The 26,719-nt window shown below is 45.3% G+C and overlaps 1 protein-coding gene and 1 long non-coding RNA gene across 3 annotated transcripts in view; both read right to left on the bottom strand.

Moving 5' to 3' along the window:
• LOC142590681 (uncharacterized) overlaps positions 1-26,719 on the bottom strand; it is a 344,046-nt gene that overhangs the window by 16,107 nt on the left and 301,220 nt on the right. For both annotated transcript variants that reach the window (XM_075703098.1, XM_075703097.1), the window contains one exon: positions 10,465-10,721. In XM_075703098.1, coding sequence (XP_075559213.1) covers positions 10,465-10,721 — 257 coding nt within the window. The remainder of the gene's footprint in view (positions 1-10,464; positions 10,722-26,719) is intronic.
• LOC142590680 (uncharacterized) lies at positions 20,477-25,845 on the bottom strand. Its single transcript, XR_012830215.1, has 3 exons — positions 25,442-25,845; positions 24,570-24,683; positions 20,477-22,194 (listed from the first exon to the last, which is right to left on the bottom strand). It is a non-coding gene; the product is annotated as an uncharacterized LOC142590680 (long non-coding RNA).

Consider the following 26,719-nt stretch of genomic DNA (forward strand, 5'->3'; position numbering starts at 1 on the left):
TATTATGGCCTCGCACATCTTTGTAATCAGTTCTTTTTTATTAATCAACATGGCTTTCGAAACGATATGTCCTGCGATGCACAAATGCTTGAATTTACAACCGACTTGCACTTTAACACGGACAATACCTTACAAACTGACAGCATTTTTCTTGACTTTTCCAAAGCTGTTGACTGTGTTGCCCATTGCCGGTTGTTTTCAAAATTCCCTTGCACTAGGCTCTGCTAGTTTATCTTGAATGGGAATTTTTTTACCATTTCGTCAACAATTCACATATATTTCAACCCGAAATATTCAACAATTCACCTGAGCTTCTTTTCTGGCTGATGTAACTTGCGAGACCCTAAGGGCAGTGTCCTAGGCCCCTTTTTTTTTCTTAATTCTGCCCGTAACATTTCCTCAAGCATAAGAATATTCGCTGATGATTGCATCGTTTACAGAAAAGTAACTTCTCTGGATGATCACGTTATCCTGCAAAACGACATTAACCTAATAAGCATGTGGTGTAGTTAATGGTAAATGGTTTTAAATTGGCGCAAATGCAAACTAATTTCTTTCAGTCGCAAAATATGCAACACAGATTTTTCCGTGCTCTATTAGCAACTCTGCCATATCTCCGTACACAAGTACCTAGCAATTCACCTGACTCACAACCTTTCGTGGTCCGCCCACATTATCACTAGCTGTGCTAAAGCGTCCCAAACGCTTGAGTGCGCTCGTCGCAATCTGTGCAAATCACCACCGGACATTCGCAAGTTAGCGTACCAAACGTTCATTCGCACACAGTTGGAAATCGCGTCACGATTTTGGTAACTTAGGGTCCTATAACATAAGACTATTCCAATATCTTTTTATTCCAATCTCCTGACGTCAAATTTGCGTAACCGCCGACGCAAGGATCAGGCGGTCACCCGCAGGGTTGTCTGAACGGACCAACAAAACGCTCTCCTCATTTATAGGAGGTCACGTTTGTTTGCTTGAAAAACGAATAGCATTGCCTACACTGAGCGGCTTGTCTCACCCAATTGGCTGACAAGAGGCGAGGAGCGCGTTAAAGTACAAATGGATTGAATGGGGCCGAGCCACTGCACTGAAAATCGATAAACGGATGAAGAGGGTGGTGCCGACGTCCGCGGTTGGTCTTACTCAGCTTGCGGTGTCTCGCCGAAAATCACGGCGGCATGCAACGGAAGCTAAAGAATGACGCTGAAACGAATCCTCAGCAAAGAAGAGTTTGCAGAACGAGGTCGTAAACGTGCCTAAAGTGCTCGAAAACGTTACACGGCCACGCAAAAATTTTAATAATACGCAATTAAACCCACGCTCTCCGGCAGGTGCGAGTCGCCAGTGCCTGAGCGATCGGCGGCAGCCATCTTTTATTCCTTTTGGAACGGGGCAGCCAGCCTCAACAGAGAATTCAGTTTTGTTCGACATGTTAATTCATCGTTATCGCGTACACGTCACTTTGACGCGGTGAATTTTTTTGGTTTTATGACGTCGCGTGACAGGCAGGTGAAGTGGGTGCAGCTCGAAAACTTGTGACCAATAGCCGAGGGTTAATGGCGAAAAGGGGTCGAATCAGAAATAACTATTTTTCTTTTGTTCAATCAAATCATGCATAATTAGCGTGTACACGTCATGTCAGATGATCGCGGTTTTCGTGACGTCGCGTGATAGACAGGTTAAGTGTGGTAGTACAAAAAAGTGTTTGACCAATCGTGGAGGGCAGATTGCAGAATTGGAATAGAAATGTTTGGAATAGTTTTACGTTATAGCGCCTTTCGTAACTTAATCACTAACATAGAACGAGTGCAAAACCTGGCTGCCCTGTTCATTTCTGGAAATTATGATCGCAAGTCTAGCGTTACGAAAATGAAGCTTGAAAACTCACTGCACCCTCTTCGAATGCCCTCTTTGTGTTTCCTTTATGAATACATTAAGTTAACCTGGCCACCTGTCCAGCCCTTGAAAACCCCATCACGCATGTCTCTGCGGCTCCACAATCACGTTAGCATCAAGTGTATCTTCGGTAAAATACAAGCGTTTAACTCATCAGCGCTGCCGCATGCCATTTCACTTTGGAACCATCTTCCTGACGATATCGTCTCCATTCCAGATCGCGATACTTTGCATGACCGCCTGCACGACCATCTCATGCCTAAATAGCGTTGGAGCTGCTCAACACTTGTCGAATACTCAATTTACTTGTTTCGGGCGTGCTTTCTCGCACTTTTCCTTTTCCTTGTTGAATGTCATTTTTACGTTCATCCTTTTATAACTTGTTCTATTATATTTGTATTCTGGCTTGACCATGAGCACTGTGATTATAATGAGCCTTTTGTCGTACACAGTTTAGCTCATGTATTACTTTTCGCGTCTTATACTGCTTTGTTTTTCACTGTCGCCTTGATTTTACCGCCCATATGTATCATAAGTTTTCTGTACTTGTCGCCAGATATAATTACCATGTTAATTCCCCTTTTATACTATGCATCGGCCAGGAACCTGTAGGTACTGTGAATAAATAAATAAATAAATAAATAAATAAATAAATAAATAAATAAATAAATCCCGGCACTTGGATGAAGGCGAAATGCAAAAACGCCCGTGTACCATGCATTGGCACACGTTAAAGAAAATTAAACGGGAGTCCCTTAATACGGCGTGCCTCATAATCAAATAGTAGTTTCGGCACGTAATACCCCAGAATTTAATTTAATTCATACTGACATGTGTTTACGCGACTTTCACACAGATATCGAAGGAAAGTTATATCACTTAGACGCGTGAACCATTACGAGGACATCCAGGAGCCTCTTATATGCTCATGTCAACATCATACGGCCGCTGGTATAACAGAATAAAATTCCCAGAAGCATGCCGAGATGTGGCGGAATGGGCGAGAGGCACGCGTCGGATTTCCATAACGAACCTCAGTTGATGGGGGAACTACCGATGCATCCAACGTAGTCGCACAAGTACAAAAAGGGCACGCAATAACTTTTGCTTGTAACGTTTCTGAAATTCGGTTATCGACTGGAAAAATTCAAATAAGTTTGACTAGAAATACTACAATAGTAGAGCAGCAAGAAATGATTATTGAAGCGCAGCTTTCTCTGCCTCTTCTCCCGACTTTCCAGGCGCAGCTGCTGCTGCTGCTGTTACAGTGCGCTAGAACACAAGAGTAGCGAGCCCAGCGGCACCGCACGCGCCTGGAGCCACAGATCTCAACTTGGAAACCAGGCGATACATTGAAATCGATGGTGCGACGGCTGCTGTGCCACAGGGAAAGCGCATATTGCTACATATGCAAAGAGCGGCGCCATACCATCGAGATCAATGTAGCGTCCGCGACCGCGTTCGCACACTTTCTGTCTGTGCTTCAACGCGGCGGTGCTCGCTGTGCATATCCCCAGCGCCTCTTTGCATACGCGCTCTCCCTGTAATACACCAGGGGTCGCACCATCGATTTCAATGTACAGCTCCATTTCCAAGTTGAGATTGGTGGCTTTACCTCACCCCGTTGCTGCTGGTGTGCGCTTAGCACACTACCTTCATATTATACTAGACTACTGCGGTCTCGCTCAAGCGCGCCGCTGCGTTTCTTGCAACACACCCAGATGGCGCTTGCCTCCTGGTCCTGGACTTGGCTGGGCGTTACGTATTGGTGGACCGCAAATAATTGCACAGAGAAGAATAAGGGGTTGCATGCTGGAATGCAAAAGCGCTAATTATTAAGGGTTTCGGGAATGGTGCTGAAATTGTCCTATTAGGTGACATGAATGCCTACATACAGGATTTAGATGGCTATACCGACAACAACGGGAAGTCAATGCTGGACCTTTGTGAGCAACATAACCTCGTTATCATGCATACAGGGCCTTAGTGTGAAGGGCAGATCACGTGCGATGTGGGAAACCGGTAATCGACCATTGATTACTATGACAGAAGGAACTCACGATAAGTTGGGAGAAATGGTCATCGCTGAGGAAGGGTCTAGCACCATAGGGAGTGACCATAGACGCATCATTTTGAACATGGGATATGTAGTTGGGAAAGAGAGCAAGGAGCGCAAAATGGCCAGTCCAAATTTGAACGCTGAACAAATCGCAAATATAGTCACTAGAGTCGAGGAAGAACTTCGCAAATGGCCAGGTAAAGAGTGGAAATATGGTGAGCTTCTAAGTGTAATAACGACAGAAATACGGAAAGAGAAACAACATGTTCGTTGGAAAGAAAAGAAAGAAACCGGAAAGCTGGTGGAACAAGGAGATACGAGAAGCGATCGCCGAACGACAGAAAGCATCTCGAGAGCACAGGCAGGCAAAGAAGGCGCAGTTGCGGCAGGATCAAGTAGCCGCTAAATGGTAAATATACCGGGAGAAAGAAGTCTATGGTTCAAATATTGGTGCAAGCACAATTAAAAGGTGAAATTGAACGCTGGTTGTCAGAAATACGTGAGAAAAAGAGTGCCGCCCCTAGAATATTTTGCAACCACATAAAATTATTAGGCAGGAAGTCAACAACAATACAACAACATATCCAAGACGAAGATGAAAACAGACTGGAAGGAGAAGCGGCAATAAATTACATCCTAAAAGCAACAGCCGAATCTTTCCAAGGCAATGACGAGGTTGTACTTGATCAAAAAAAGAGAATGAAAGAGACCCAAGTGGAAAAGGAGCTGGTGCTGCCAAATTTAAACTGGAAGAAAGCGGAAGAGAAAATTCCTAAGCGAACAGCCACAGGGCTAGACGAGGTTCCCGTTAGGCTGATAAATGAAGTAGGACCAAGAAGTAAGGAAGCTCTGGTGAAAGCAGTGGAATAAACTTTAAAAGATAGACGAATACCAGACAAAGTCGAATGAATTTAATTTATAAAGGTAAGGGGGAGAAAGACAGAATTCATTCGTATAGACCGTTGACCATTACATCGGTAATATACAGGCTAGCAATGCAGGCAATCAAATTAAAGCTTCAAGCATGGGCAGCGAATAATGGCATTTTCGGAGAGCTTCAGAATGGCTTTAGAATAGGTAGGCATTTGCATGATAACTTGTTTGTTCTTACTCAGTGTATTGAAATATCAAAAGCAGAAAGCAGACCGTTGTATGTGGCCTTTTTGGACATAACAGTAGCCTACGACAACGTAGATCGCAACATTTTGTGGGATATTCTGGAAGGGGAAGGCTTAGGTAAAGATTGTCTACAGCTTTTGAGAGAGATTTACCTAGAAAATACCGTTTGCGTTGAATGGGAAGGGATGAGGAGCGCGGACAAAGTTCATATCAACAAGGGACTAAGGCAGGGGTGCCTTTATCCCCGCTGCTGTTTATGATGTACATGGTGAGGATGGAGATGGCGCTAGAAGGAAGTAATATCGGGTTTAATCTCTCATACAAACAGGCGGGTACAGTAATAGAGCAGCAACTCCCAGGTTTATTTTATGCGGACGACATTGTGTTGCTTGCTAACAAGCAAAGTGATTTGCAACGTCTGGCTAATATCTGTTGACAAGAAGGCAGCAATTTAGGCTTGAAATTTAGTGTTAGGATATCAGGTGTTATGGTATTCAATGAAAATAGTGAACAGACAGTGGAGATACAGGGCCTGGAAATACCTCGGGTAACAGAATATAAATACCTTGGTATACGGTAAACGAAGGCAATGTAAATATGGAAACACGGGAAGAAACAATAACAGTGAAGGGGAAGAGAAATTCAGCCATAATGAAGCACAGAGCACTATGGGGATACAATAGGTACGAGGTCCTCCGAGGTATGTGGAAAGGTGTAATGGTTCCAGGACTTACTTTTGGAAATGCGGTTGTTTGCTGTATATTAGGGGTACAATCAGGACTCGGCGGCAACCAAAGGTAAGTGGGTCGCCTCGCCTTGGACGCTCACGGGAAGACTGCAAATGAAGCTGTGCAGGGTGATATGAGCTGGACTAGTTTTGAAGCGAGGGAAGCTCGCAGTAAAATTGAGTATGAAGAACGGCTGAGGAATATGGAAGAAAGTAAATGGGCTGGGAGAGTGCTCAGGTATCTGTATAGGAAACGCATTGATTCACAGTGGAGGAAAAGAACTAGGAAGCTTACCAACATGTATGCGGCCTGTAGGGTGGGCAACACAGCAACAAAGAAGATCAAGCGGAAAGTCAGAGAGGCTGAATTAATCTCAGGGGTGGCGGCAATGGAAAAGAAACCAGCCATGAGTAACGACTTAAGCGAAAAAAAAAAGAAATCAGGGAAGAAACAATTTATGATAACTCAAAGGGAAGCTCATTACTTTTCTAAGCGAGATCGGGATGCCTTAGAATAGGCTCCTATAAAGCAAGATATAAGAAGGAAGAAGAAGTATGTGCTTGCTGCGGCAAAGTTAGGGAAACTATGGAGCATGTTTTATTAGAATGTGAAGACGTCTACCCAGCGGTCGATTCAGGCACCACTGGCCTCCTTGAAGCCCTTGGGTTCAACGGGAGCAATGGTAAAGCAAATAGGTCCGCAATAGACATTAGTAAGAGGCGATAGGAGGATTGGTGGAAGAAGAGTAGGGAAACGACAAAAGACGGAGACGTACAAAAGCACAGTTCGCACTAGGGGATCAGAAAATTTGGGTGTGGTAGTTCATAGCGATCTTCTTTATTGTTTAACCTAGGTAGGACATTAGGCAGTATAATAGCAAGAGCTTGGTGGCGCAACCCACCGCCCCGTTCCAAAGGGGACACTCATAACATCCATCCATCCATCCATGCTAGGGTGCTTCGATGTAGCGCGCCGCCGTACAGAGTGGAGACATTGCCTTCGTGACCGCCATGTTGTGGCGAGCGCAGATACGGCGGGCAATGGAGCGTTTACCGATATTCTTGTTTAGCATGCGCTTGTGCCACCAAATTCAGGTGTACAAAGGTCTTGGAGATTTACTTGCAATCCTAAACGCTTCTTGCACACAGAAATAAAATAGCGTATGCTTGGACAGATATATCTGAGAAGAAATCACTACTGTGCAACTAGGTACGAGTTGGCCCACTGGGATACTGAAACCAACGAATTACTCGAAAGGCCAGCACACTGGCCGGAGAATTCGATGCAACGCGTGCGGTATAGGCACCGAAAGGTTCCTAAAAGAAACGCTATATTAGGCTGACTTGCGTCTACCAAGAACTGCATAACTTCGCGGCGGTGATAGCAGAAAACCTGCTCGACTGTCATCGATGAACAAGATCCCCGCCGTTCTCGGCCGAGCTCAGCTTAAAGCCGGCAAGGAAACTTCGAGATAACATTCTAAAGACAACGACAAAATTCTGGAACCCGACATGGTCGCGCGTGGCTCGGATCAATTGAGATAAATCTCGTCGCAACGCGCGTCACAGAAAAACTGACAATGCGGCGTGCCGGCCGCTTTCAGAATGATCAAACAAACAAAAGAAAGGTGCCCGGCATTATTACCCGGCACACAGCAGTGCACAATGCCCTGGAATGCTGGTTTTTGCGACTGAACACAGTTCAATCGCTCAGTAGCTGGCGCACGACACAGCAGCTTCGCAGACTCCCCAGCAATGCTGCACTACCAACGCTGGAAAGAGCGGGCGCCGCAAGCGACTCGCCCCAATATGGCGACCGCGGAGCAAAACGGTGGCGCGTAGCCGGCCAGAAGGTGTCACCACCGGCGGTGCGCTAAATCGAGGTGTTGCTCGGGCGCTCCGCTTAGCTTGTTACAATTAGATGGCGCGCGCCTTCGCGCATCCCGCTTGTTGCTAGCTAACAATGAAAATGATACGCAAAGTCTGGCTGATATCTAGGGACAGGAAGGCGAGAATATCGGTCTGAAAGTTAGCCCTAAAAAATCAGGTGTTATGTTCAATGAAAACAGTGAACTACCACTGTCAACAGAGGGCCAGGAAATATCTTCTGTAAACAATTTATATACATTGGTATATGGACAAGCGAAGGCAATAGGTATATGGAAAGACAGCAAACAACAATAACACTAAATGGAAAGAGAAATGCAGCCAAACACAGAGCGCTATGGGGTACAACAGATACGAGGTGCTCCGGTGTTTGATATGAAAAGGTGTAATCGTTCCGTGACCAACATTTGGAAATGCTGTTGTTTGCTTGAAGTGAAGGGTAGAATCAGGACTCGATGCCCACCAAAAGTCAGTGGGACGCCTCGCATTGGGCGCTCACGGCAAGACTACAAATGAAGCTGTGCAAGGTGATATGGACTGGGTATTGAGATATTTGTACAGGAAAAACATTGATTCACAGTGGAGAAAGACAACTAGAAAATTTGTCGGCAGGTGTGCGACCAGTACGGTGAGCAACTTGGCAACAAAGAACATCAAGTGGAAAGGCAAAGCAATCTCATGGGTGGCGGCAATGGAAAAGAAACCTGCTATGAGTACTTAAAAGAAAAAAAAAACGAAATCAGGAAATAGAACTATAATAACTCAAGGGGAAGCACAATACTTTTCGAAGCGAGATCAGGATGCCTTATAACACGCACTTATAAGGTGGCATACAAGAAGGAAAAAGAAGCATGATGTGCTTGCTGCGGTAAAGCTAGGGAAACAATGGAGCATGTTGAATTAGTATAACCCGCCGTGGTTGCTTAGTGGCTATGGTGTTGGGCTCCTATGCACGAGGTTGCGGGACCAAATCCCTGCCATGGCAGCCGCATTTCGACGGGGGCGAAATTAGAAAGAAACCCGTGTACTTAGATTAAGGTGCACGTTGAGGAACCCCCGGTGTTCCAAATTCTAGTTGTCCCCAACTATGGCGTGCCTCGTAATCTGATCGTGGTTTTGGCACGTAATACCTCATATTTTAATTTAGGTTTTTTTTTAATTAGTATGTGAAGATATCTGCCCAGCGGTCGATTATGGCACCTCTGGCACTTTTGAAGCGCTTGGGTTGAGTGAGAGCATGGAGAAAGCAAACATCTCCGCAACACAGATTATCAGGAGGCGATTGGAAGATTGGTGGAAGAAAAGTAGGGAAACTACAAGCAACGGAGACGTGCAAAAACCAAGTTCCGAATAAGGGTTCACAAATTTTGGTGATGGAAATTCTTCGTATGTTCTTTTTTTTCTTTTTTCGAATATGGGCAAGACGTTAGGCAATATTATAACAAGAGCTTGGTGGCGCAACCCCCCCCCCCCCCGCCCGCCCCGTTTTAAGGGCATGTTCATAGCATCCATCCATCTTGGCCGACACCGCCGCAGTAGCGTTTAACAGTTTGTGCATATGACACGTGCTGTGCTTGCTTTCCTATGCGACCAAAATGCAGTTGCTGGGCTTTGGAGGTCGCGTGCTGCGCTGTGATAGTGTAAACATTACAATCGTCTATACCCTGAAAAGCGCGCTTGGAGCTAGAGTCTGAACAGCTTGCTAGCCGCGTATGTAGAAGGAGCCCGTAAACGCGCGCCAGCAAACTGGCTCCACAGCGTGCACTCAGCGTCGAGGACACAGAATCCCAAAAGAGACGTCGGACAGAACGGTCCCGTGTTGCAGCGAAACGTGGTGCAGACTGCCGCTGTCAAGATGCGTGCCATGTGAGGCAATGATAATGCTCAACCCTCTCAGAGATTATGAACAATGACGCACAACAACGCCTCAAGCAAACACGTGTGTTCTGTCGACTACGCAGACAAGAAGTAGTGGTGCACGCAAGGCAACGTTTAACATCGACCCACCACTTCTTTTGCTGGACTAAACACTGAGCAAATTATACATTCGCCTCTAAGGTCACTGCGAATTGTCGTTAATGAAAGCGAATAGCATACAAAGCTTCGCTTACATCGATTCCCACAGTGCGTGGGATCCTCACATTATTTAATTATGTTCTCTTATAAGCTGCTGCCGAGAGCTTGAATATATTCCTGGAAGCATTGTATTTGCATTGCAGGACTAATAACAACTAATGGCACCTCAGTAACATTCCTGGAAAATGCTTCAAACAGCGCCATAACCCTAATACAAAGGAACGATGCAACTAAAAAGATCTTGCTCCTTCTTTTGGGCTAACAGAACAACAATGAATCATCTGACAAGCTGTTAAAATCAGAGATGTCCAAACTGTGTGTTTAAGTTTTCACCTACGTGCGCGTCGCCGACGACAATCTTAGGCTAGCGCTTGTTTCCTAGTTTGTTAAAGCCGATAGGTCACTCACCTACTACAATCAATGTACGTGATGTAATTTTTTCATCACATTGACCACATCCCATTCCCAATAAATCTAGTGGCTCAATTGACACCTGTGTCTTCTTAGACTGCTATTCTGTGGTGTGATATGTGACGGCACTTTCTATCCGACACCCTCGTGCTAAGATTATCAGAGTATTTTGTATTGGAATGGTCACCATTCTTGCAATCTACTGATACGAAGAAGAGATTGCGTCTTAAAATTGCAGTAAAGTGGCACGGTCACATAAAAAGATCCAGTCCGACTTTGCACTCACTTTGAGCGCTGTTTGGCCAGCCGGTGGCGAAACAGTCGTGATCTTCGAGCGAGGCGGCGTCGCCCTCGGCCAGACAGATTGGGTGCACGTCGTCGTTCAGAGTGGCCTCCCTGTCCAGCGTGATGATGGCCAGATTGGCGGCCGGCGAGTGACTCGAGTACGACGGGTGCATGGTGACCGCCTGCACACCGTGAGTGTTCCGCTCGCTGTCTTTCAGCAGGTTGCCCAGCTGCACCACTAGAACGTTCGGAGTACTCCTGCACACGGCCCCGTGCCATCGTCTCGTAAACAAAGAACGAAAGGCAGCGAAGACGCGCACGTGCATGCCACAAGAGTGGCTTTTGATACCACCGCAGCATGCTGGAAGTTTCCCTGTTATGCACAGCACACATGGAACTAAATTCGTGGCAAGCCGTCAACTCCGCCAAATAAGTACAGCATAGTGAGTAATTGAAAAGAACCTACGCAATAAAAGAAGGCAGCGAACTGTGAGGGTTTATGAACCTTTATACACACTACCCCATGATTTCAAGTCCACAAGAAACGTGCAAGAACGTGTATGTTGTCACATCATGGTTAAGAGAACAAGTGTTAGAGACTTGGCATTATACAAGGTGTCCCACAGCAATTGAGCCAAGAATTTAAATATGAAAGGCGCGTCCAAAGCCAATTGAACCAAACGCATACTATTGACACGCGCAATTGCCTATCTTTATCGGGCGACCACGTTTCGCCAGTGGGGGGGAACTCCCCTGTTTCGGTGGCAGAGGGAATTGGCGCCATCTCTGTTACAAGAAGGCTCAAGAGATGGCGCCACCATCCTGCACGTGCTGGCCAGCGCCCCTTCTGAAACCTCCGCTCCCACCATCGCGGCAGCCCTCCTCCTCTATGAACACTGAGCAGACGACATATCAAGTAGCGTCTGGCTCTCCCGCTCCTCTCCTGCTGGTCGGCCGCCGCCCCGTCTCAAGACACTCTACTCTCCGTACCTCCATGTAACCACACCCATTCCTGTGTACTCCATGCTTAATAAACCCAGTTAACCTCCGTTAACAAAACTCCAGTGTTCTATCGTCCACTATAGGAGACATAACGAAACAATATCTGTATTGGGTGAACCCGAAAATCCGTTTTTGCGCGCACGCGCGCCGATCCAGGTGGCCGAGCTCTTCCCTCCCATATCCTCTCTAATCGCCCTCTCTCTTTACTCCCTCGCAATCCCTCACCTAGTACTGTCTCCGGGCGCACGCCGTGTGGCCCCGCCCGCCCGGCATCAGCTCAGCCCGCTGCATGACGTTTCATGTTTCGTTATCTGCTCTTATCCAGAATCGTGCGCTGCTGTGCTCTGACCAGCGTGGGTAGCATAGAGAAAGAAATTCAACAAGAAGGGACACTCTTCAAAAACTGGCAGCAGGAAACAAGTCAGGCCTAGTTTCAACTCCATCCGTTAGTAGACGCGAGCGTCAGAAAAAAAAGAATGTGAAACAAACTTCTAGACAACGTTTTATTTTTTTTATTCTTTCCAACTAAAAGCGAAAAAGTGTTGCGTGTAAATGAACTTATAATTTGCAACTTTTTGTTACGTTGCCTAGCAACAAGCTAGCGGCACGCCAGACGCGCGTGCATACGTCATGCGTCACTCAAGCCAGACAAGCCGCAGAAGTGAGCTAGGCCGGCTGCGCATGTGAAGCTCGCGTGCTCGGCGACCCGTCTCTTTTGAATGTAGCCCGTTTTCGGGGCTCCCGCCGTTCTCTTGTGCTCTGTCTGCATTTGGATACGGCACCGCTGCACTACTGCACTACAGCAAGGTGAGGAATTTTGTTTGACAGTCTGCGACGCACTTCAAGCACATTTAGGCTTACTGCAGAAAACTGAACCTATGTAGGGACGCAGTTATCGAAAAACAGCCCCGCAGTCCAAGCCTAGTTAATATGAGTTAATTACTCGTACAGGGAGATGTTTGCGACGCATTCTATAGCCCAAGCATGCATAGTTATAACTTATTTCGGTAGTTTTTGGGCACGCTCGCCGCACCTGGCTTTCTGACGAAAAGCACCTTGGCCGTGTGACGCAGTTTCGCGTGTAGTGAATCTTACCGGAACAAGTATTGGCGCTTTCTCTGGCCCAAGACATTGTTGAAACAAATTTCACTACTTTTTGGGGTACTTTTTAAGCACAATGGCCGCGCTCGGCTTAGTGGCGCAGTTAGCGAAAAGCAGCTCGGCTGTGTGCCGCAGTTAGTTTCGCGTGTAGTGAATCTTACCGGGACACGTTTTGGCGCTTTCTCTGACCCAAGACATTATTGTAACTACTTTCACTACTTTTTGTGGTACTTTTCAAGCACAGCTCGGCATAGTGGCGACGTTAGCGAAAAGCAGCTCGGCTGTATGCCGCAGTTACTTTCCGTGTAGTAAATCTTACCGGGACAACTTTAGCGCTTTCTCTGACCCAAGACTATATTGTCACTACTTTCACTACTTTTTGGAGTACTTTTCAAGCACAGTGGCCGCGCTCGGCGTAGTGGCGCAGTTAGCGAAAAGCAGCTCGGCTGTGTGCCGCAGTTACTTTCCGTGTAGTAAATCTTACCGGGACAAGTTTGGCGCTTTCTCTGACCCAAGACTATATTGTAACTAATTTCACTACTTTTTGGGGTACTTTTCAAGCACATTGGCCGCGCTCGGTGTAGTGGCGACGTTAGCGAAGAGCAGCTCGGCTGTGTGCCGCAGTTACTTTCCGTGTAGCAAATCTTACCGGGACAAGTTTGGCGCTTTCTCTGGCCCAAGACATTGTTGAAACAAATTTCACTACTTTTTGGGGTACTTTTCAAGCACAATAGCCGCGCTCGGCTTAGTGGCGCAGTTAGCGAAAAGCAGCTCGGCTGTGTGCCGCAGTTAGTTTCCCGTGTACTGAATCTTACCGAGACACGTTTTGGCGCTTTCTCTGACCCAAGACTATATTGTAACTACTTTCACTACTTTTTGCGGTACTTTTCAAGCACAGCTCGGCATAGTGGCGACGTTAGCGAAAAGCAGCTCGGCTGTATGCCGCAGTTACTTTCCGTGTAGTAAATCTTACCGGGACAAGTTTGGCGCTTTCTCTGACCGAAGACTATATTGTAACTAATTTCACTACTTTTTGGGGTACCTTTCAAGCACAGTGGCGGCGCTCGGCGTTTTGGCGCAGTTAGCGAAAAGCAGCTCGGCTGTGTTCCGCAGTTACTTTCCGTGTAGTAAATCTTACCGGGACAAGTTTTGGCGCTTTCTCTGGCCCAAGATATTATTGTAACTAATTTCATTTCTTTTTGGGGTAATTTTCAAGCACAGTGGCCGCGCTCGGCGTAGTGGCGCAGTTAGCGAAAAGCAGCTCGGCTGTGTGCCGCAGTTACTTTCGCGTGTAGTGAATCTTACCGGGACAAGCTCTGGGCGCTTTCTCCACCCAAGACATTATTGTAACTACTTTCACTTCTTTTTGGGGTACTTTTCAAGCACAGTGGCCGCGCTCGGCGTAGTGGCGCAGTTAGCGACAAGCACCTCGACTGTGTGCCGCAGTTACTTTCGCGTGTGCTGAATCTTACCGGACAAGTTTTGGCGCTTTCTCTGACCCAAGACATTATTGTAACTACTTTCACAACTTTTTGGGGTACTTTTCAAGCACAGTGGCTGCGCTCGGCATAGTGGCGACGTTAGCGACAAGCACCTCGACTGTGTGCCGCAGTTACTTTCGCGTGTGCTGAATCTTACCGGACAAGTTTTGGCGCTTTCTCTGACCCAAGACATTATTGTAACTACTTTCACAACTTTTTGGGGTACTTTTCAAGCACAGTGGCTGCGCTCGGCATAGTGGCGACGTTAGCGAAAAGCAGCTCGGCTGTATGCCGCAGTTACTTTCCGTGTGGTAAATCTTACCGGGACAAGTTTGGCGCTTTCTCTGACCGAAGACTATATTGTAACTAATTTCACTACTTTTTGGGGTACTTTTCAAGCACAGTGGCCGCGCTCGGCGTAGTGGCGCAGTTAGCGAAAAGCAGCTCGGCTGTGTGCCGCAGTTAGTTTCGGGTGTAGTGAATCTTACCGGACAAGTTTTGGTGCTTTCTCTGACCCAAGACATTATTGTAACTACTTTCACAACTTTTTGGGGTACTTTTCAAGCACAGTGGCTGCGCTCGGCATAGTGGCGACGTTAGCGAAAAGCAGCTCGGCTGTATGCCGCAGTTACTTTCCGTGTGGTAAATCTTACCGGGACAAGTTTGGCGCTTTCTCTGACCCAAGACATTATTGTAACTAATTTCACTTCTTTTTTGGGTACTTTTCAAGCACAGTGGCGGCGCTCGGCGTAGTGGCGCAGTTAGCGAAAAGCAGCTCGGCTGTATGCCGCAGTTACTTTCGCGTGTGCTGAATCTTACCGGACAAGTTTTGGTGCTTTCTCTGACCCAAGACATTATTGTAACTACTTTCACAACTTTTTGGGGTACTTTTCAAGCACAGTGGCTGCGCTCGGCATAGTGGCGACGTTAGCGAAAAGCAGCTCGGCTGTATGCCGCAGTTACTTTCCGTGTGGTAAATCTTACCGGGACAAGTTTGGCGCTTTCTCTGACCCAAGACATTATTGTAACTAATTTCACTTCTTTTTTGGGTACTTTTCAAGCACAGTGGCCGCGCTCGGCGTAGTGGCGCAGTTAGCGAAAAGCAGCTCGGCTGTGTGCCGCAGTTAGTTTCGGGTGTAGTGAATCTTACCGGACAAGTTTTGGTGCTTTCTCTGACCCAAGACATTATTGTAACTACTTTCACAACTTTTTGGGGTACTTTTCAAGCACAGTGGCTGCGCTCGGCATAGTGGCGACGTTAGCGAAAAGCAGCTCGGCTGTATGCCGCAGTTACTTTCGCGTGTGCTGAATCTTACCGGGACAAGTTTTGGCGCTTTCTCTGGCCCAAGATATTATTGTAACTAATTTCACTACTTTTTGGGGTACTTTTCAAGCACAGTGGCGGCGCTCGGCGTAGTGGCGCAGTTAGCGAAAAGCAGCTCGGCTGTATGCCGCAGTTACTTTCGCGTGTGCTGAATCTTACCGGACAAGTTTTGGTGCTTTCTCTGACCCAAGACATTATTGTAACTACTTTCTCAACTTTTTGGGGTACTTTTCAAGCACAGTGGCTGCGCTCGGCATAGTGGCGACGTTAGCGAAAAGCAGCTCGGCTGTATGCCGCAGTTACTTTCCGTGTGGTAAATCTTACCGGGACAAGTTTGGCGCTTTCTCTGACCCAAGACATTATTGTAACTAATTTCACTTCTTTTTTGGGTACTTTTCAAGCACAGTGGCCGCGCTCGGCGTAGTGGCGCAGTTAGCGAAAAGCAGCTCGGCTGTGTGCCGCAGTTACTTTCGCGTGTGCTGAATCTTACCGGACAAGTTTTGGTGCTTTCTCTGACCCAAGACATTATTGTAACTACTTTCACAACTTTTTGGGGTACTTTTCAAGCACAGTGGCTGCGCTCGGCATAGTGGCGACGTTAGCGAAAAGCAGCTCGGCTGTATGCCGCAGTTACTTTCCGTGTGGTAAATCTTACCGGGACAAGTTTGGCGCTTTCTCTGACCCAAGATATTATTGTAACTACTTTCACAACTTTTTGGGGTACTTTTCAAGCACAGTGGCTGCGCTCGGCATAGTGGCGACGTTAGCGAAAAGCAGCTCGGCTGTATGCCGCAGTTACTTTCCGTGTGGTAAATCTTACCGGACAAGTTTTGGTGCTTTCTCTGACCCAAGATATTATTGTAACTAATTTCACTTCTTTTTTGGGTACTTTTCAAGCACAGTGGCGGCGCTCGGCGTAGTGGCGCAGTTAGCGAAAAGCAGCTCGGCTGTGTGCGCAGTTACTTTCGGGTGTAGTGAATCTTACCGGGACATGTTTTGGTGCTTTCTCTGACCCAAGACATTATTGTAACTAATTTCACTTCTTTTTGGGGTACTTTTCAAGCACAGTGGCGGCGCTCGGCGTATTGGCGCAGTTAGCGAAAAGCAGCTCGGCTGTGTGCCGCAGTTACTTTCGGGTGTAGTGAATCTTACCGGACAAGTTTTGGTGCTTTCTCTGACCCAAGACATTATTGTAACTACTTTCACAACTTTTTGGGGTACTTTTCAAGCACAGTGGCTGCGCTCGGCATAGTGGCGACGTTAGCGAAAAGCAGCTCGGCTGTATGCCGCAGTTACTTTCCGTGTGGTAAATCTTACCGGGACAAGTTTGGCGCTTTCTCTGACCCAAGACATTATTGTAACTAATTTCACTTCTTTTTTGGGTACTTTTCAAGCACAGTGGCCGCGCTCGGCGTAGTGGCGCAGTTAGCGAAAAGCAGCTCGGCTGTGTGCCGCAGTTAGTTTCGGGTGTAGTGAATCTTACCGGACAAGTTTTGGTGCTTTCTCTGACCCAAGACATTATTGTAACTACTTTCACAACTTTTTGGGGTACTTTTCAAGCACAGTGGCTGCGCTCGGCATAGTGGCGACGTTAGCGAAAAGCAGCTCGGCTGTATGCCGCAGTTACTTTCGCGTGTGCTGAATCTTACCGGGACAAGTTTTGGCGCTTTCTCTGGCCCAAGATATTATTGTAACTAATTTCACTTCTTTTTTGGGTACTTTTCAAGCACAGTGGCGGCGCTCGGCGTAGTGGCGCAGTTAGCGAAAAGCAGCTCGGCTGTGTGCGCAGTTACTTTCGGGTGTAGTGAATCTTACCGGGACATGTTTTGGTGCTTTCTCTGACCCAAGACATTATTGTAACTAATTTCACTTCTTTTTGGGGTACTTTTCAAGCACAGTGGCGGCGCTCGGCGTATTGGCGCAGTTAGCGAAAAGCAGCTCGGCTGTGTGCCGCAGTTACTTTCGGGTGTAGTGAATCTTACCGGACAAGTTTTGGTGCTTTCTCTGACCCAAGACATTATTGTAACTACTTTCACAACTTTTTGGGGTACTTTTCAAGCACAGTGGCTGCGCTCGGCATAGTGGCGACGTTAGCGAAAAGCACCTCGGCTGTGTGCCGCAGTTACTTTCGCGTGTGCTGAATCTTACCGGGACAAGTTTTGGCGCTTTCTCTGGCCCAAGATATTATTGTAACTAATTTCATTTCTTTTTGGGGTACTTTTCAAGCACAGTGGCGGCGCTCGGCGTAGTGGCGCAGTTAGCGAAAAGCACCTCGGCTGTGTGCCGCAGTTACTTTCGCGTGTGCTGAATCTTACCGGGACAAGTTTTGGCGCTTTCTCTGGCCCAAGATATTATTGTAACTAATTTCACTTCTTTTTTGGGTACTTTTCAAGCACAGTGGCGGCGCTCGGCGTAGTGGCGCAGTTAGCGAAAAGCAGCTCGGCTGTGTGCGCAGTTACTTTCGGGTGTAGTGAATCTTACCGGGACATGTTTTGGTGCTTTCTCTGACCCAAGACATTATTGTAACTAATTTCACTTCTTTTTGGGGTACTTTTCAAGCACAGTGGCGGCGCTCGGCGTATTGGCGCAGTTAGCGAAAAGCAGCTCGGCTGTGTGCCGCAGTTACTTTCGGGTGTAGTGAATCTTACCGGGACAAGTTTTGGTGCTTTCTCTGACCCAAGACATTATTGTAACTACTTTCACTTCTTTTTGGGGTACTTTTCAAGCACAGTGGCGGCGCTCGGCGTATTGGCGCAGTTAGCGAAAAGCAGCTCGGCTGTGTGCCGCAGTTACTTTCCGTGTAGTAAATCTTACCGGGACAAGTTTTGGCGCTTTCTGTGACCCAACACACTATTGTAACTAATTTCACTACTTTTTGGGGTACTTTTCAAGCACAGTGGCGGCGCTCGGCGTAGTGGCGCAGTTAGCGAAAAGCAGCTCGGCTGTGTGCCGCAGTTACTTTCGGGTGTAGTGAATCTTACCGGACACGTTTTGGCGCTTTCTCTGACCCAAGACATTATTGTAACTACTTTCACTTCTTTTTGGGGTACTTTTCAAGCACAGTGGCGGCGCTCGGCGTATTGGCGCAGTTAGCGAAAAGCAGCTCGGCTGTGTGCCGCAGTTACTTTCGGGTGTAGTGAACTTACCGGGACAAGTTTTGGTGCTTTCTCTGACCCAAGACATTATTGTAACTAATTTCACTTCTTTTTGGGGTACTTTTCAAGCACAGTGGCCGCGCTCGGCGTAGTGGCGCAGTTAGCGAAAAGCAGCTCGGCTGTGTGCCGCAGTTACTTTCCGTGTAGTAAATCTTACCGGGACAAGTTTTGGCGCTTTCTGTGACCCAACACACTATTGTAACTAATTTCACTACTTTTTGGGGTACTTTTCAAGCACAGTGGCGGCGCTCGGCGTAGTGGCGCAGTTAGCGAAAAGCAGCTCGGCTGTGTGCCGCAGTTACTTTCCGTGTAGTAAATCTTACCGGGACAAGTTTTGGCGCTTTCTGTGACCCAACACACTATTGTAACTACTTTCACTTCTTTTTGGGGTACCTTTCAAGCACAGTGGCGGCGCTCGGCGTAGTGGCGCAGTTAGCGTAAAGCAGCTCGGCTGTGTGCCGCAGTTACTTTCGGGTGTAGTGAATCTTACCGGGACAAGTTTTGGTGCTTTCTCTGACCCAAGACATTATTGTAACTAATTTCACTTCTTTTTGGGGTACTTTTCAAGCACAGTGGCCGCGCTCGGCGTAGTGGCGCAGTTAGCGAAAAGCAGCTCGGCTGTGTGCCGCAGTTACTTTCCGTCTAGTAAATCTTACCGGGACAAGTTTTGGCGCTTTCTGTGACCCAACACACTATTGTAACTAATTTCACTACTTTTTGGGGTACTTTTCAAGCACAGTGGCGGCGCTCGGCGTAGTGGCGCAGTTAGCGAAAAGCAGCTCGGCTGTGTGCCGCAGTTACTTTCGGGTGTAGTGAATCTTACCGGGACAAGTTTTGGTGCTTTCTCTGACCCAAGACATTATTGTAACTACTTTCACTTCTTTTTGGGGTACTTTTCAAGCACAGTGGCGGCGCTCGGCGTAGTGGCGCAGTTAGCGTAAAGCAGCTCGGCTGTGTGCCGCAGTTACTTTCGGGTGTAGTGAATCTTACCGGGACAAGTTTTGGTGCTTTCTCTGACCCAAGACATTATTGTAACTACTTTCACTTCTTTTTGGGGTACTTTTCAAGCACAGTGGCGGCGCTCGGCGTATTGGCGCAGTTAGCGAAAAGGAGCTCGGCTGTGTGCCGCAGTTACTTTCCGTGTAGTAAATCTTACCGGGACAAGTTTTGGCGCTTTCTGTGACCCAACACACTATTGTAACTAATTTCACTACTTTTTGGGGTACTTTTCAAGCACAGTGGCGGCGCTCGGCGTAGTGGCGCAGTTAGCGAAAAGCAGCTCGGCTGTGTGCCGCAGTTACTTTCGGGTGTAGTGAATCTTACCGGGACAAGTTTCCCTTACAAAAATTTTTAATGTGTTTTTTTAGAAAGTCTTTTGAATGTTCTCTATAGAACTCTATTGTGTTTATTTTGATTGCCTATAGAATTTTCCTATAGAGTTTCAAAAGTTATTTGGCCACCGCATTCTTATAGGAACTGTAAAGACGCATTTCTATAGAACATTTCTATCGAGTTGCTTTAAAGATGCTAAAGACAAATTTCTATAGAATATTTCTATCGAGTTTCTTTAGAGATGCTAAAGACAAATTTCTATAGAATATTTCTATCGAGTTTCTTTAGAGATGCTAAAGACAAATTTCTATAGAATATTTCTATCGAGTTTTTTTAGAGATGCTAAAGGCAAATTTCTATAGAATATTTCTATCGAGTTGCTTTAGAGATGCTATAGGCAAATTTCTATAGAATATTTCTATCGAGTTGCTTTAGAGACGCTAAAGACAAAATTCTATAGAATATTTCTATGCAGTTGCTTTCGAGTACCTACAAGCAAATGCCTATAAAAGCTAGGCCGATATGTGTAAAGAACTTGCAATTTACCAAAGTTTTACTGTAAGCAATAAGGACTACAGTAAATGCAGTGGCAAAATAATTGGTGCTACAACCACAAAGTATTCAGTTTGAAATGTTTATTGCACTTCAGACTAGATACATACTTCATATATGTGACATACACGCTTCAGACTAGAACTTGCAACACAGAAACTGTAGCTGCCAACATGCTTCTCAGGTCAAGCTGTTGGTGCAAACACGCGAAACATGAGGTAAAGGATTCAGTGGCAGACTTGATTACAGTTGACACCTGGCAATAACAGGCTTGACTAGGACAAGAAACCATACCATTAAAACTGCAAAAGGAGTGCCTGTTCCAGCAGTGCACATTGAATGGTTGGATACTAAAGCCTGAAAATAGACTATGAATGTGCACTGCAATGTTGTGTCAGCCTGACGAAACGACGCAGCATTTTAGTTTGTTTAAGTGCAAAAATAACACTGGCAGTCGCTGCGAAAATGTGGCAAATAATGGCTTTCACAGATAAGTACACCATATACCGAAACCACACAGCATATTAGTCTATGTTTATGTGTAAAATTAGCACTGGCAGGCCCTGCAAAAATGTGGCAAACAGTGGTTTTCATAGAGCAGTACAGCATATATCGTACAGTTTAAAAGCTTGTATTTCGTTGTAAGGGAAACAATTTTGAGATCAGAGCCAATATTCTAATTAGGGTGAGAAATACAAACCAGACCGACACACGCAATGACTAAAAAGATTTAGCTCAGGAGCTCCTATGCAATGCACATAAACAGTAAAATAGTTTTTCTCGGCAACTATGGAATCAAATTTGATGAGGTTTGATACATTTAAAAATGTTTAAATCATAGTTTTACATTAAAACCATCAATATTTATTAAAATTTGCTGAAAATAGCAAAACTTGAAGGAAAAGGACTTAGTTTGCAAGTGTAAAAAAATAAAGAAGAACTAGCACAAGTTCGTTAATTCTGTAAATTTTCCTACTCAAATACCTCCAAAATACAGAAATACTTTCGAGACCACCACAGCACTAATTTGAAGTTTGTGGCATTTGAGAATTCAACTTGTTGCAGGAACAACTGTTTGGCAGGTTTAAGAAAAATAACACCACGAAGCTTACTAATCCCCGTCTCTGTGCCAGAAAGAGATATCACAGTTCTGCAGACTCCATCTGCTATGTGTAAAGTCAACTTTATATATGAATTTACAGATTACATGAAATTGTTGCAATGTTTGAGAGTTTCGCACATCTACTCATAAATTAGTGATTGTATATTAGAGCAGCATATGGTATCTCTAATTTGCCAGATTAAATTATGGTATTATGTCCAACAGAAATGTGATCTAATTTTTTAGTTATGAGTAAGATTTGTTAACCTTACTGCTCTGTTTCTTCAAAATTTGCAGTTTTCATGAATTCGTATCAAAAGCAGACTAGTTGTCTGAGAATGTTTTATCATGGTACTGTGCTACGTGAATTATGCTTTTTGAAATAACATGTTTACTTTGATGCAATGATATTTCTTTATTTTATCTGATTCCTTGCTGAAGAACTGCACAGTATTCACGAGATATGAATAAATAAATATTAAGTGAATACGTAAACAAATAAATATTGCGGTTTGTCTTATCATTCCACCACCAGCATGACCTGTATGGAGCTTTGGCTACTGCTCACATGTTGCAAGTTCATTCTGACATGATCACCTGCTATTTCACTTCCCAGGAAAGGAGCGAGGAAAGGCTAGTTTTTGGCCTCATTTGGTCCGTCTAGTAACGGCGACGCTGGAGCCTGGAAAATACAATTGAAATTAATTTTCAAAAGGTGTAATGAACATTCAGCCATAATGTATTAGCAGGCACAAATATGCCACAAATATCTATATAGTTGTAGCATTATGCTAAGTTTCATTTCAGTATTTCAGAAAAAAATTTTAGCAGAAAAGTGGCAGAACACCCCACCTCCCCACCACTCTGCCAAACAGCGGCAGTTCTTTTGAGAATCATTTTTGACAATATCTTTACTTTCCCAAGATACTGTGACATCAGCACTGGGCCAATGTGCCCGGCAGTAGAATATCATTGCTGATGACAAAAAGCATCTCCAAAGGACAACAGCCTAGTCACACCTTAATCTCATCTTGCAATGACAACACATTCCCCATTTATAAGATAAGCAAGCAGGAACACCCATGAGCTAAGAGTCCTATACAGACGTCACACTGTGCATAGGAAACAAATTTTTTGAAAAGAAGGGAATGACCTGCTGGCTTCTATTGCTGAGCGGTAGACAAAATTAATATTCCATCCACTGCTAGCCATAGTTGGTATGTACTATGCTTAATATGCCAATAATAAATTTCTCACATGGAGCTTGAGCAATCATGATGATGCATGTAAGTATCCATTGTATGGGGAACAATAATGTTTTAAGTTGTTTTCGCAAATTATGATGGATAACTGCCAATTAGTGGTATTTGGAACACAGTCGCAGTGTCACTGTCAGATACAATGGACACAGTATATTCGTGCTTTTTGAGTTATTGAAACAATTAGTTTCTAATCTAGTACAGGTATGTACACTGATATGTATCCTAAACGCAATGATAAGACTTCCCAATTGCAACTGAAAAGTTAATTCAGTTTCAATTAAAAAGGGTCCTTCTTGCAACATGGCATGTGAAAAACAGAAAACAGAAATTATACTAATCATGTCTCTTTGAAAATTGATTGCATAACTGCTCTGTAGGTCAAGCAGAAAATTTAACAAGAAATAACGTGCCTAAAACTAGTTGCAACAAACAAATTTGTTCCTACGAAGGTTGCAGACAATTCAGTAAACAGATTGTGACCCAGTCTTTTTATGTGGCATTCCTCAGCGAATTTGTTGGTCAATTGGTTGTTGCAGCTGAACAAAACAGATGAACAGTCTAATCTGGCGTGCAGCCCCAGTCCCATCGGTGCATGGTCAAGTGGAACGAACATACTGATCCGGGGAGTGAATTATGGTGCTGTCTTAGGCACGTGTTGAGGCACCGGCCAATCTGCTGCATGTACATTTGACCAAATATACACATGATCACAAGAATAGACTACACTACCTCTGACAGACACAAGACAAATTTAGTGGTATCTAAGCAAGCCTTTCTTGTCGGGGTGCCTATATGCACAGCAGTGTGCAAGAGAATTGAGAAAGGCAAGCAGGCAAGGGAGGCTTGCTCGGTGAAAGATACCACCAAAATTGGCGTGTGTGTCACAGGCAGCGTACTGTATCCCTTTCACATGTGGTCAAGTGTACATAGGGCAAACTGGCCGGTATCGTATGTGTATAAGAGACCACCATATTTCATTCAAAAGACCAGTATGGTCATCCAACTTGGCCGTACATTTCCACAACGGGGCTTCATTTTGGATTACAACCGTCCATCTGTTTTCATCCACTGTAAAAATTGACAAGTGAAATCGATGAGGCATACCACATATATACTAAGACATGTGGGTGAGCCGCCATTTTTAATGCAACAAACAAAAAAGGCATCCTGTGTAGGTCACAAGGTATCCATATCAGTCTGTGCCTATGTACTACTGAAGTAAATGCAGCATAGGAAATACTGACCATCATATTAATTTTCAAGAAATTAAAGCTCACCAAATGTGTATTTCGCAGTGGCTGTTACTAAGGGAACAGAGAAGTAACTGTAAAGATATCAATAATAAACAAAGGTGTGCACACTACGTGCTTAGACCTGTGACATACTTAGTCCACTACACTTCGAATTCCTACATGCACAGAAAACTGCACGAGATTGTAGCACAAACAGAAAAAAAATTATGCAAATAAGGGGTACAGCATAGGAAATAGTTTTCAAAGAATAAAACCACAATAAAAAGTCATAAATACACTACGTACAAAGCAAAAATTATATTTAACTTGCAGGTAAGCAACTTACGCAAAAGAAATACTAAACATCAGGAAAGGTTAGGTATAGTTTTATACAGAACACAATAATGTGGGCATAATGGCTATGCACACAAATAGGTAGCAAGTTCAATAAGGTTGCATAAATATTTAGTCTCTTTAGTAAGCTGCAGTATGGAATGTGTTGACGAAATTCACCATGAATGACACCAAGCCCCCTTTTTGGAACATATACATTTCATACACACCTGACATGACCATCCAGATCACACGCCATGCTGCTGCAGCCATATATCCACAGGGTCTGCATTTATGGGGGCTCCTCGAGCTTGTAGTTTATGTTGTGGGTCACGGCCTCGCCACTACAAAATGAGGTCTATGTTAGCTTATAGCAGTGGCACAATAAAGCTGTGATATCGTGAAAACATGCAATCAGCACCTAAAAGAGTCATGAAAACAATGTCTGCACTAATGTGGAAAGAGAGCAAATGCTTGAAATTATCGAATGTCATGACAATAGGGACCTCTACATCAAATAAAGTTTTGGACGCGCCGCAGCAGCAGATTACAATCTAATCTTAATGTTTTTTGCATTACTTAGTATAGGCAACGTTCCCCTGTCATGTTTAGTTAAGTCAGTTATGTCAACAAATCTTGTCTTGGAAATAAAGCTGTACTAGTAGCAAGCTGTGATTGGCTTACATTTTTTCCCTAGAACTGTTCGTTAGCCAAAAACCTCGTAAGCAGAGATTGTGCACAACGTCGAAGCATTTATAAGTGAGGAAACGTCATTGAAGAAAGAATCGATGAAGAGGTAGACGGGTCGTTACTATGCAACTTTAGCAGACAGGCGGGAGCTCACGCACAGCTGCACAAGGTGAACACGATTTCCGAAACTTTTCTCAGCGGAAGCAAACGCTTATCAGGATTATCAATTCCGCACTGTAGCAATAGAGTTGCGTACACAATTTTTACAACCAGCGCGTAGCAAGTATCAGCACAGGGTTCACTGTTGACGTGGGTGTTCCACTTGCTACGTTCGCAAGGCACTCTATACACACACGGGAAGCACACACAACACGGATGAACGCACGTGTAGTTGGCGAGCACGATTGCTTACCGTTTCAACAGTACGGCGAGGTCGAAAGGCGCTCTCCAAGTTTCCAGTGATGCGTCTGCGATGTTACTTGCAGGAAACAAGCCGCTGGGTAGTGGACGAGCTGAGGCACGCTAATAATACGCATTACTTCTTTGCGCCGTCCACCAAGCTTTCCACGACAACCAGCGGAGACAAAGGGAACGCACTCCACGGCATGAAAATCGTTGGTCCACATTTAGCTGGCGCGCCACGCATACGGCGTGCTTACTGCGAGACTCAAGCCATCTTCTGGCACTTTCGTGCTCGCGAACTACGTCTCATTTCATTACAGCAAACCTAATAACACACGATCAAACAAACACATCGATGCAGCTCGCACAACAACCGTTGAAGACGGAGCAATTACAACACGCCGTATCTTCGTATTCTACCTGACGCGTTGAATACGAAAATATCGGCGCTGCCAGCGCCGTCTGTATAATAGTGCGGCTGTTGTGGCCTCCGTGATTCCTACAATAATACCCACTACAGCAGGTTTTGGGCCGTTTTGGGCCGAACTACATACATATGTTGCTAGACAAGAAGAAACATTGACATGCTCATATTGTGTGCTATAGTTTAGGCCAGAAATAAATTACATGCAGTATTCTTGCTTTTGAATCGCTTATGCCACATGTAGTCAGCAAAAAGCATGGCCTTCAAGATTCGGGCAATTTACCCTGCGTAAGCTATTGCTGGGGTGTGATTTTAACGATTTCAACCTCGGTCACTGGCCTTAAAACCCTAACTGACTTTATGCGCAGCCGTTACCTGCACTACATGCGCCCTCACTTCGTTTCTCATTGAAGTAACTTCCTGCTGTCGTTTAAACGTAGCCCAGAAATTGTCCACACAACCTCAGAGGTACACATGTGCAGTGTGTGATGTTTCCGTGCGCTTGTGTCCGTCGCACAGCAACATAATTTATATACGATGATTTTTAATTTTACCCGTGAGGCACAGGTTACGCTTATGTGTTCCCTATCTTGCTTTCGTGGCGATGTGCTTATGCGCGGATCGCACTCATGTGGTCCGTGACTTTTCAAGATTCCTTAAAAAAAAAAAATCGTTTCTGCAGCGTGCATTTGTCGCATTTGAGTGGTGTGTGCCAGAAATGTGCGGCGGCGTTCGATGTGTTTCCGCCCCAAGTGCTGCAGTCACTGCATGCCAGCAAATAGATATGACGCGATTGCTAAGGCGCAGTTTTGCTTACTGTTTCTTGGTATACATCTTTGTGATTTACCTGCATATGCGATATAA

The sequence above is a fragment of the Dermacentor variabilis genome, chromosome 8, assembly GCF_050947875.1.
Source record: "Dermacentor variabilis isolate Ectoservices chromosome 8, ASM5094787v1, whole genome shotgun sequence".
Lineage (NCBI taxonomy): Eukaryota > Metazoa > Arthropoda > Arachnida > Ixodida > Ixodidae > Dermacentor > Dermacentor variabilis.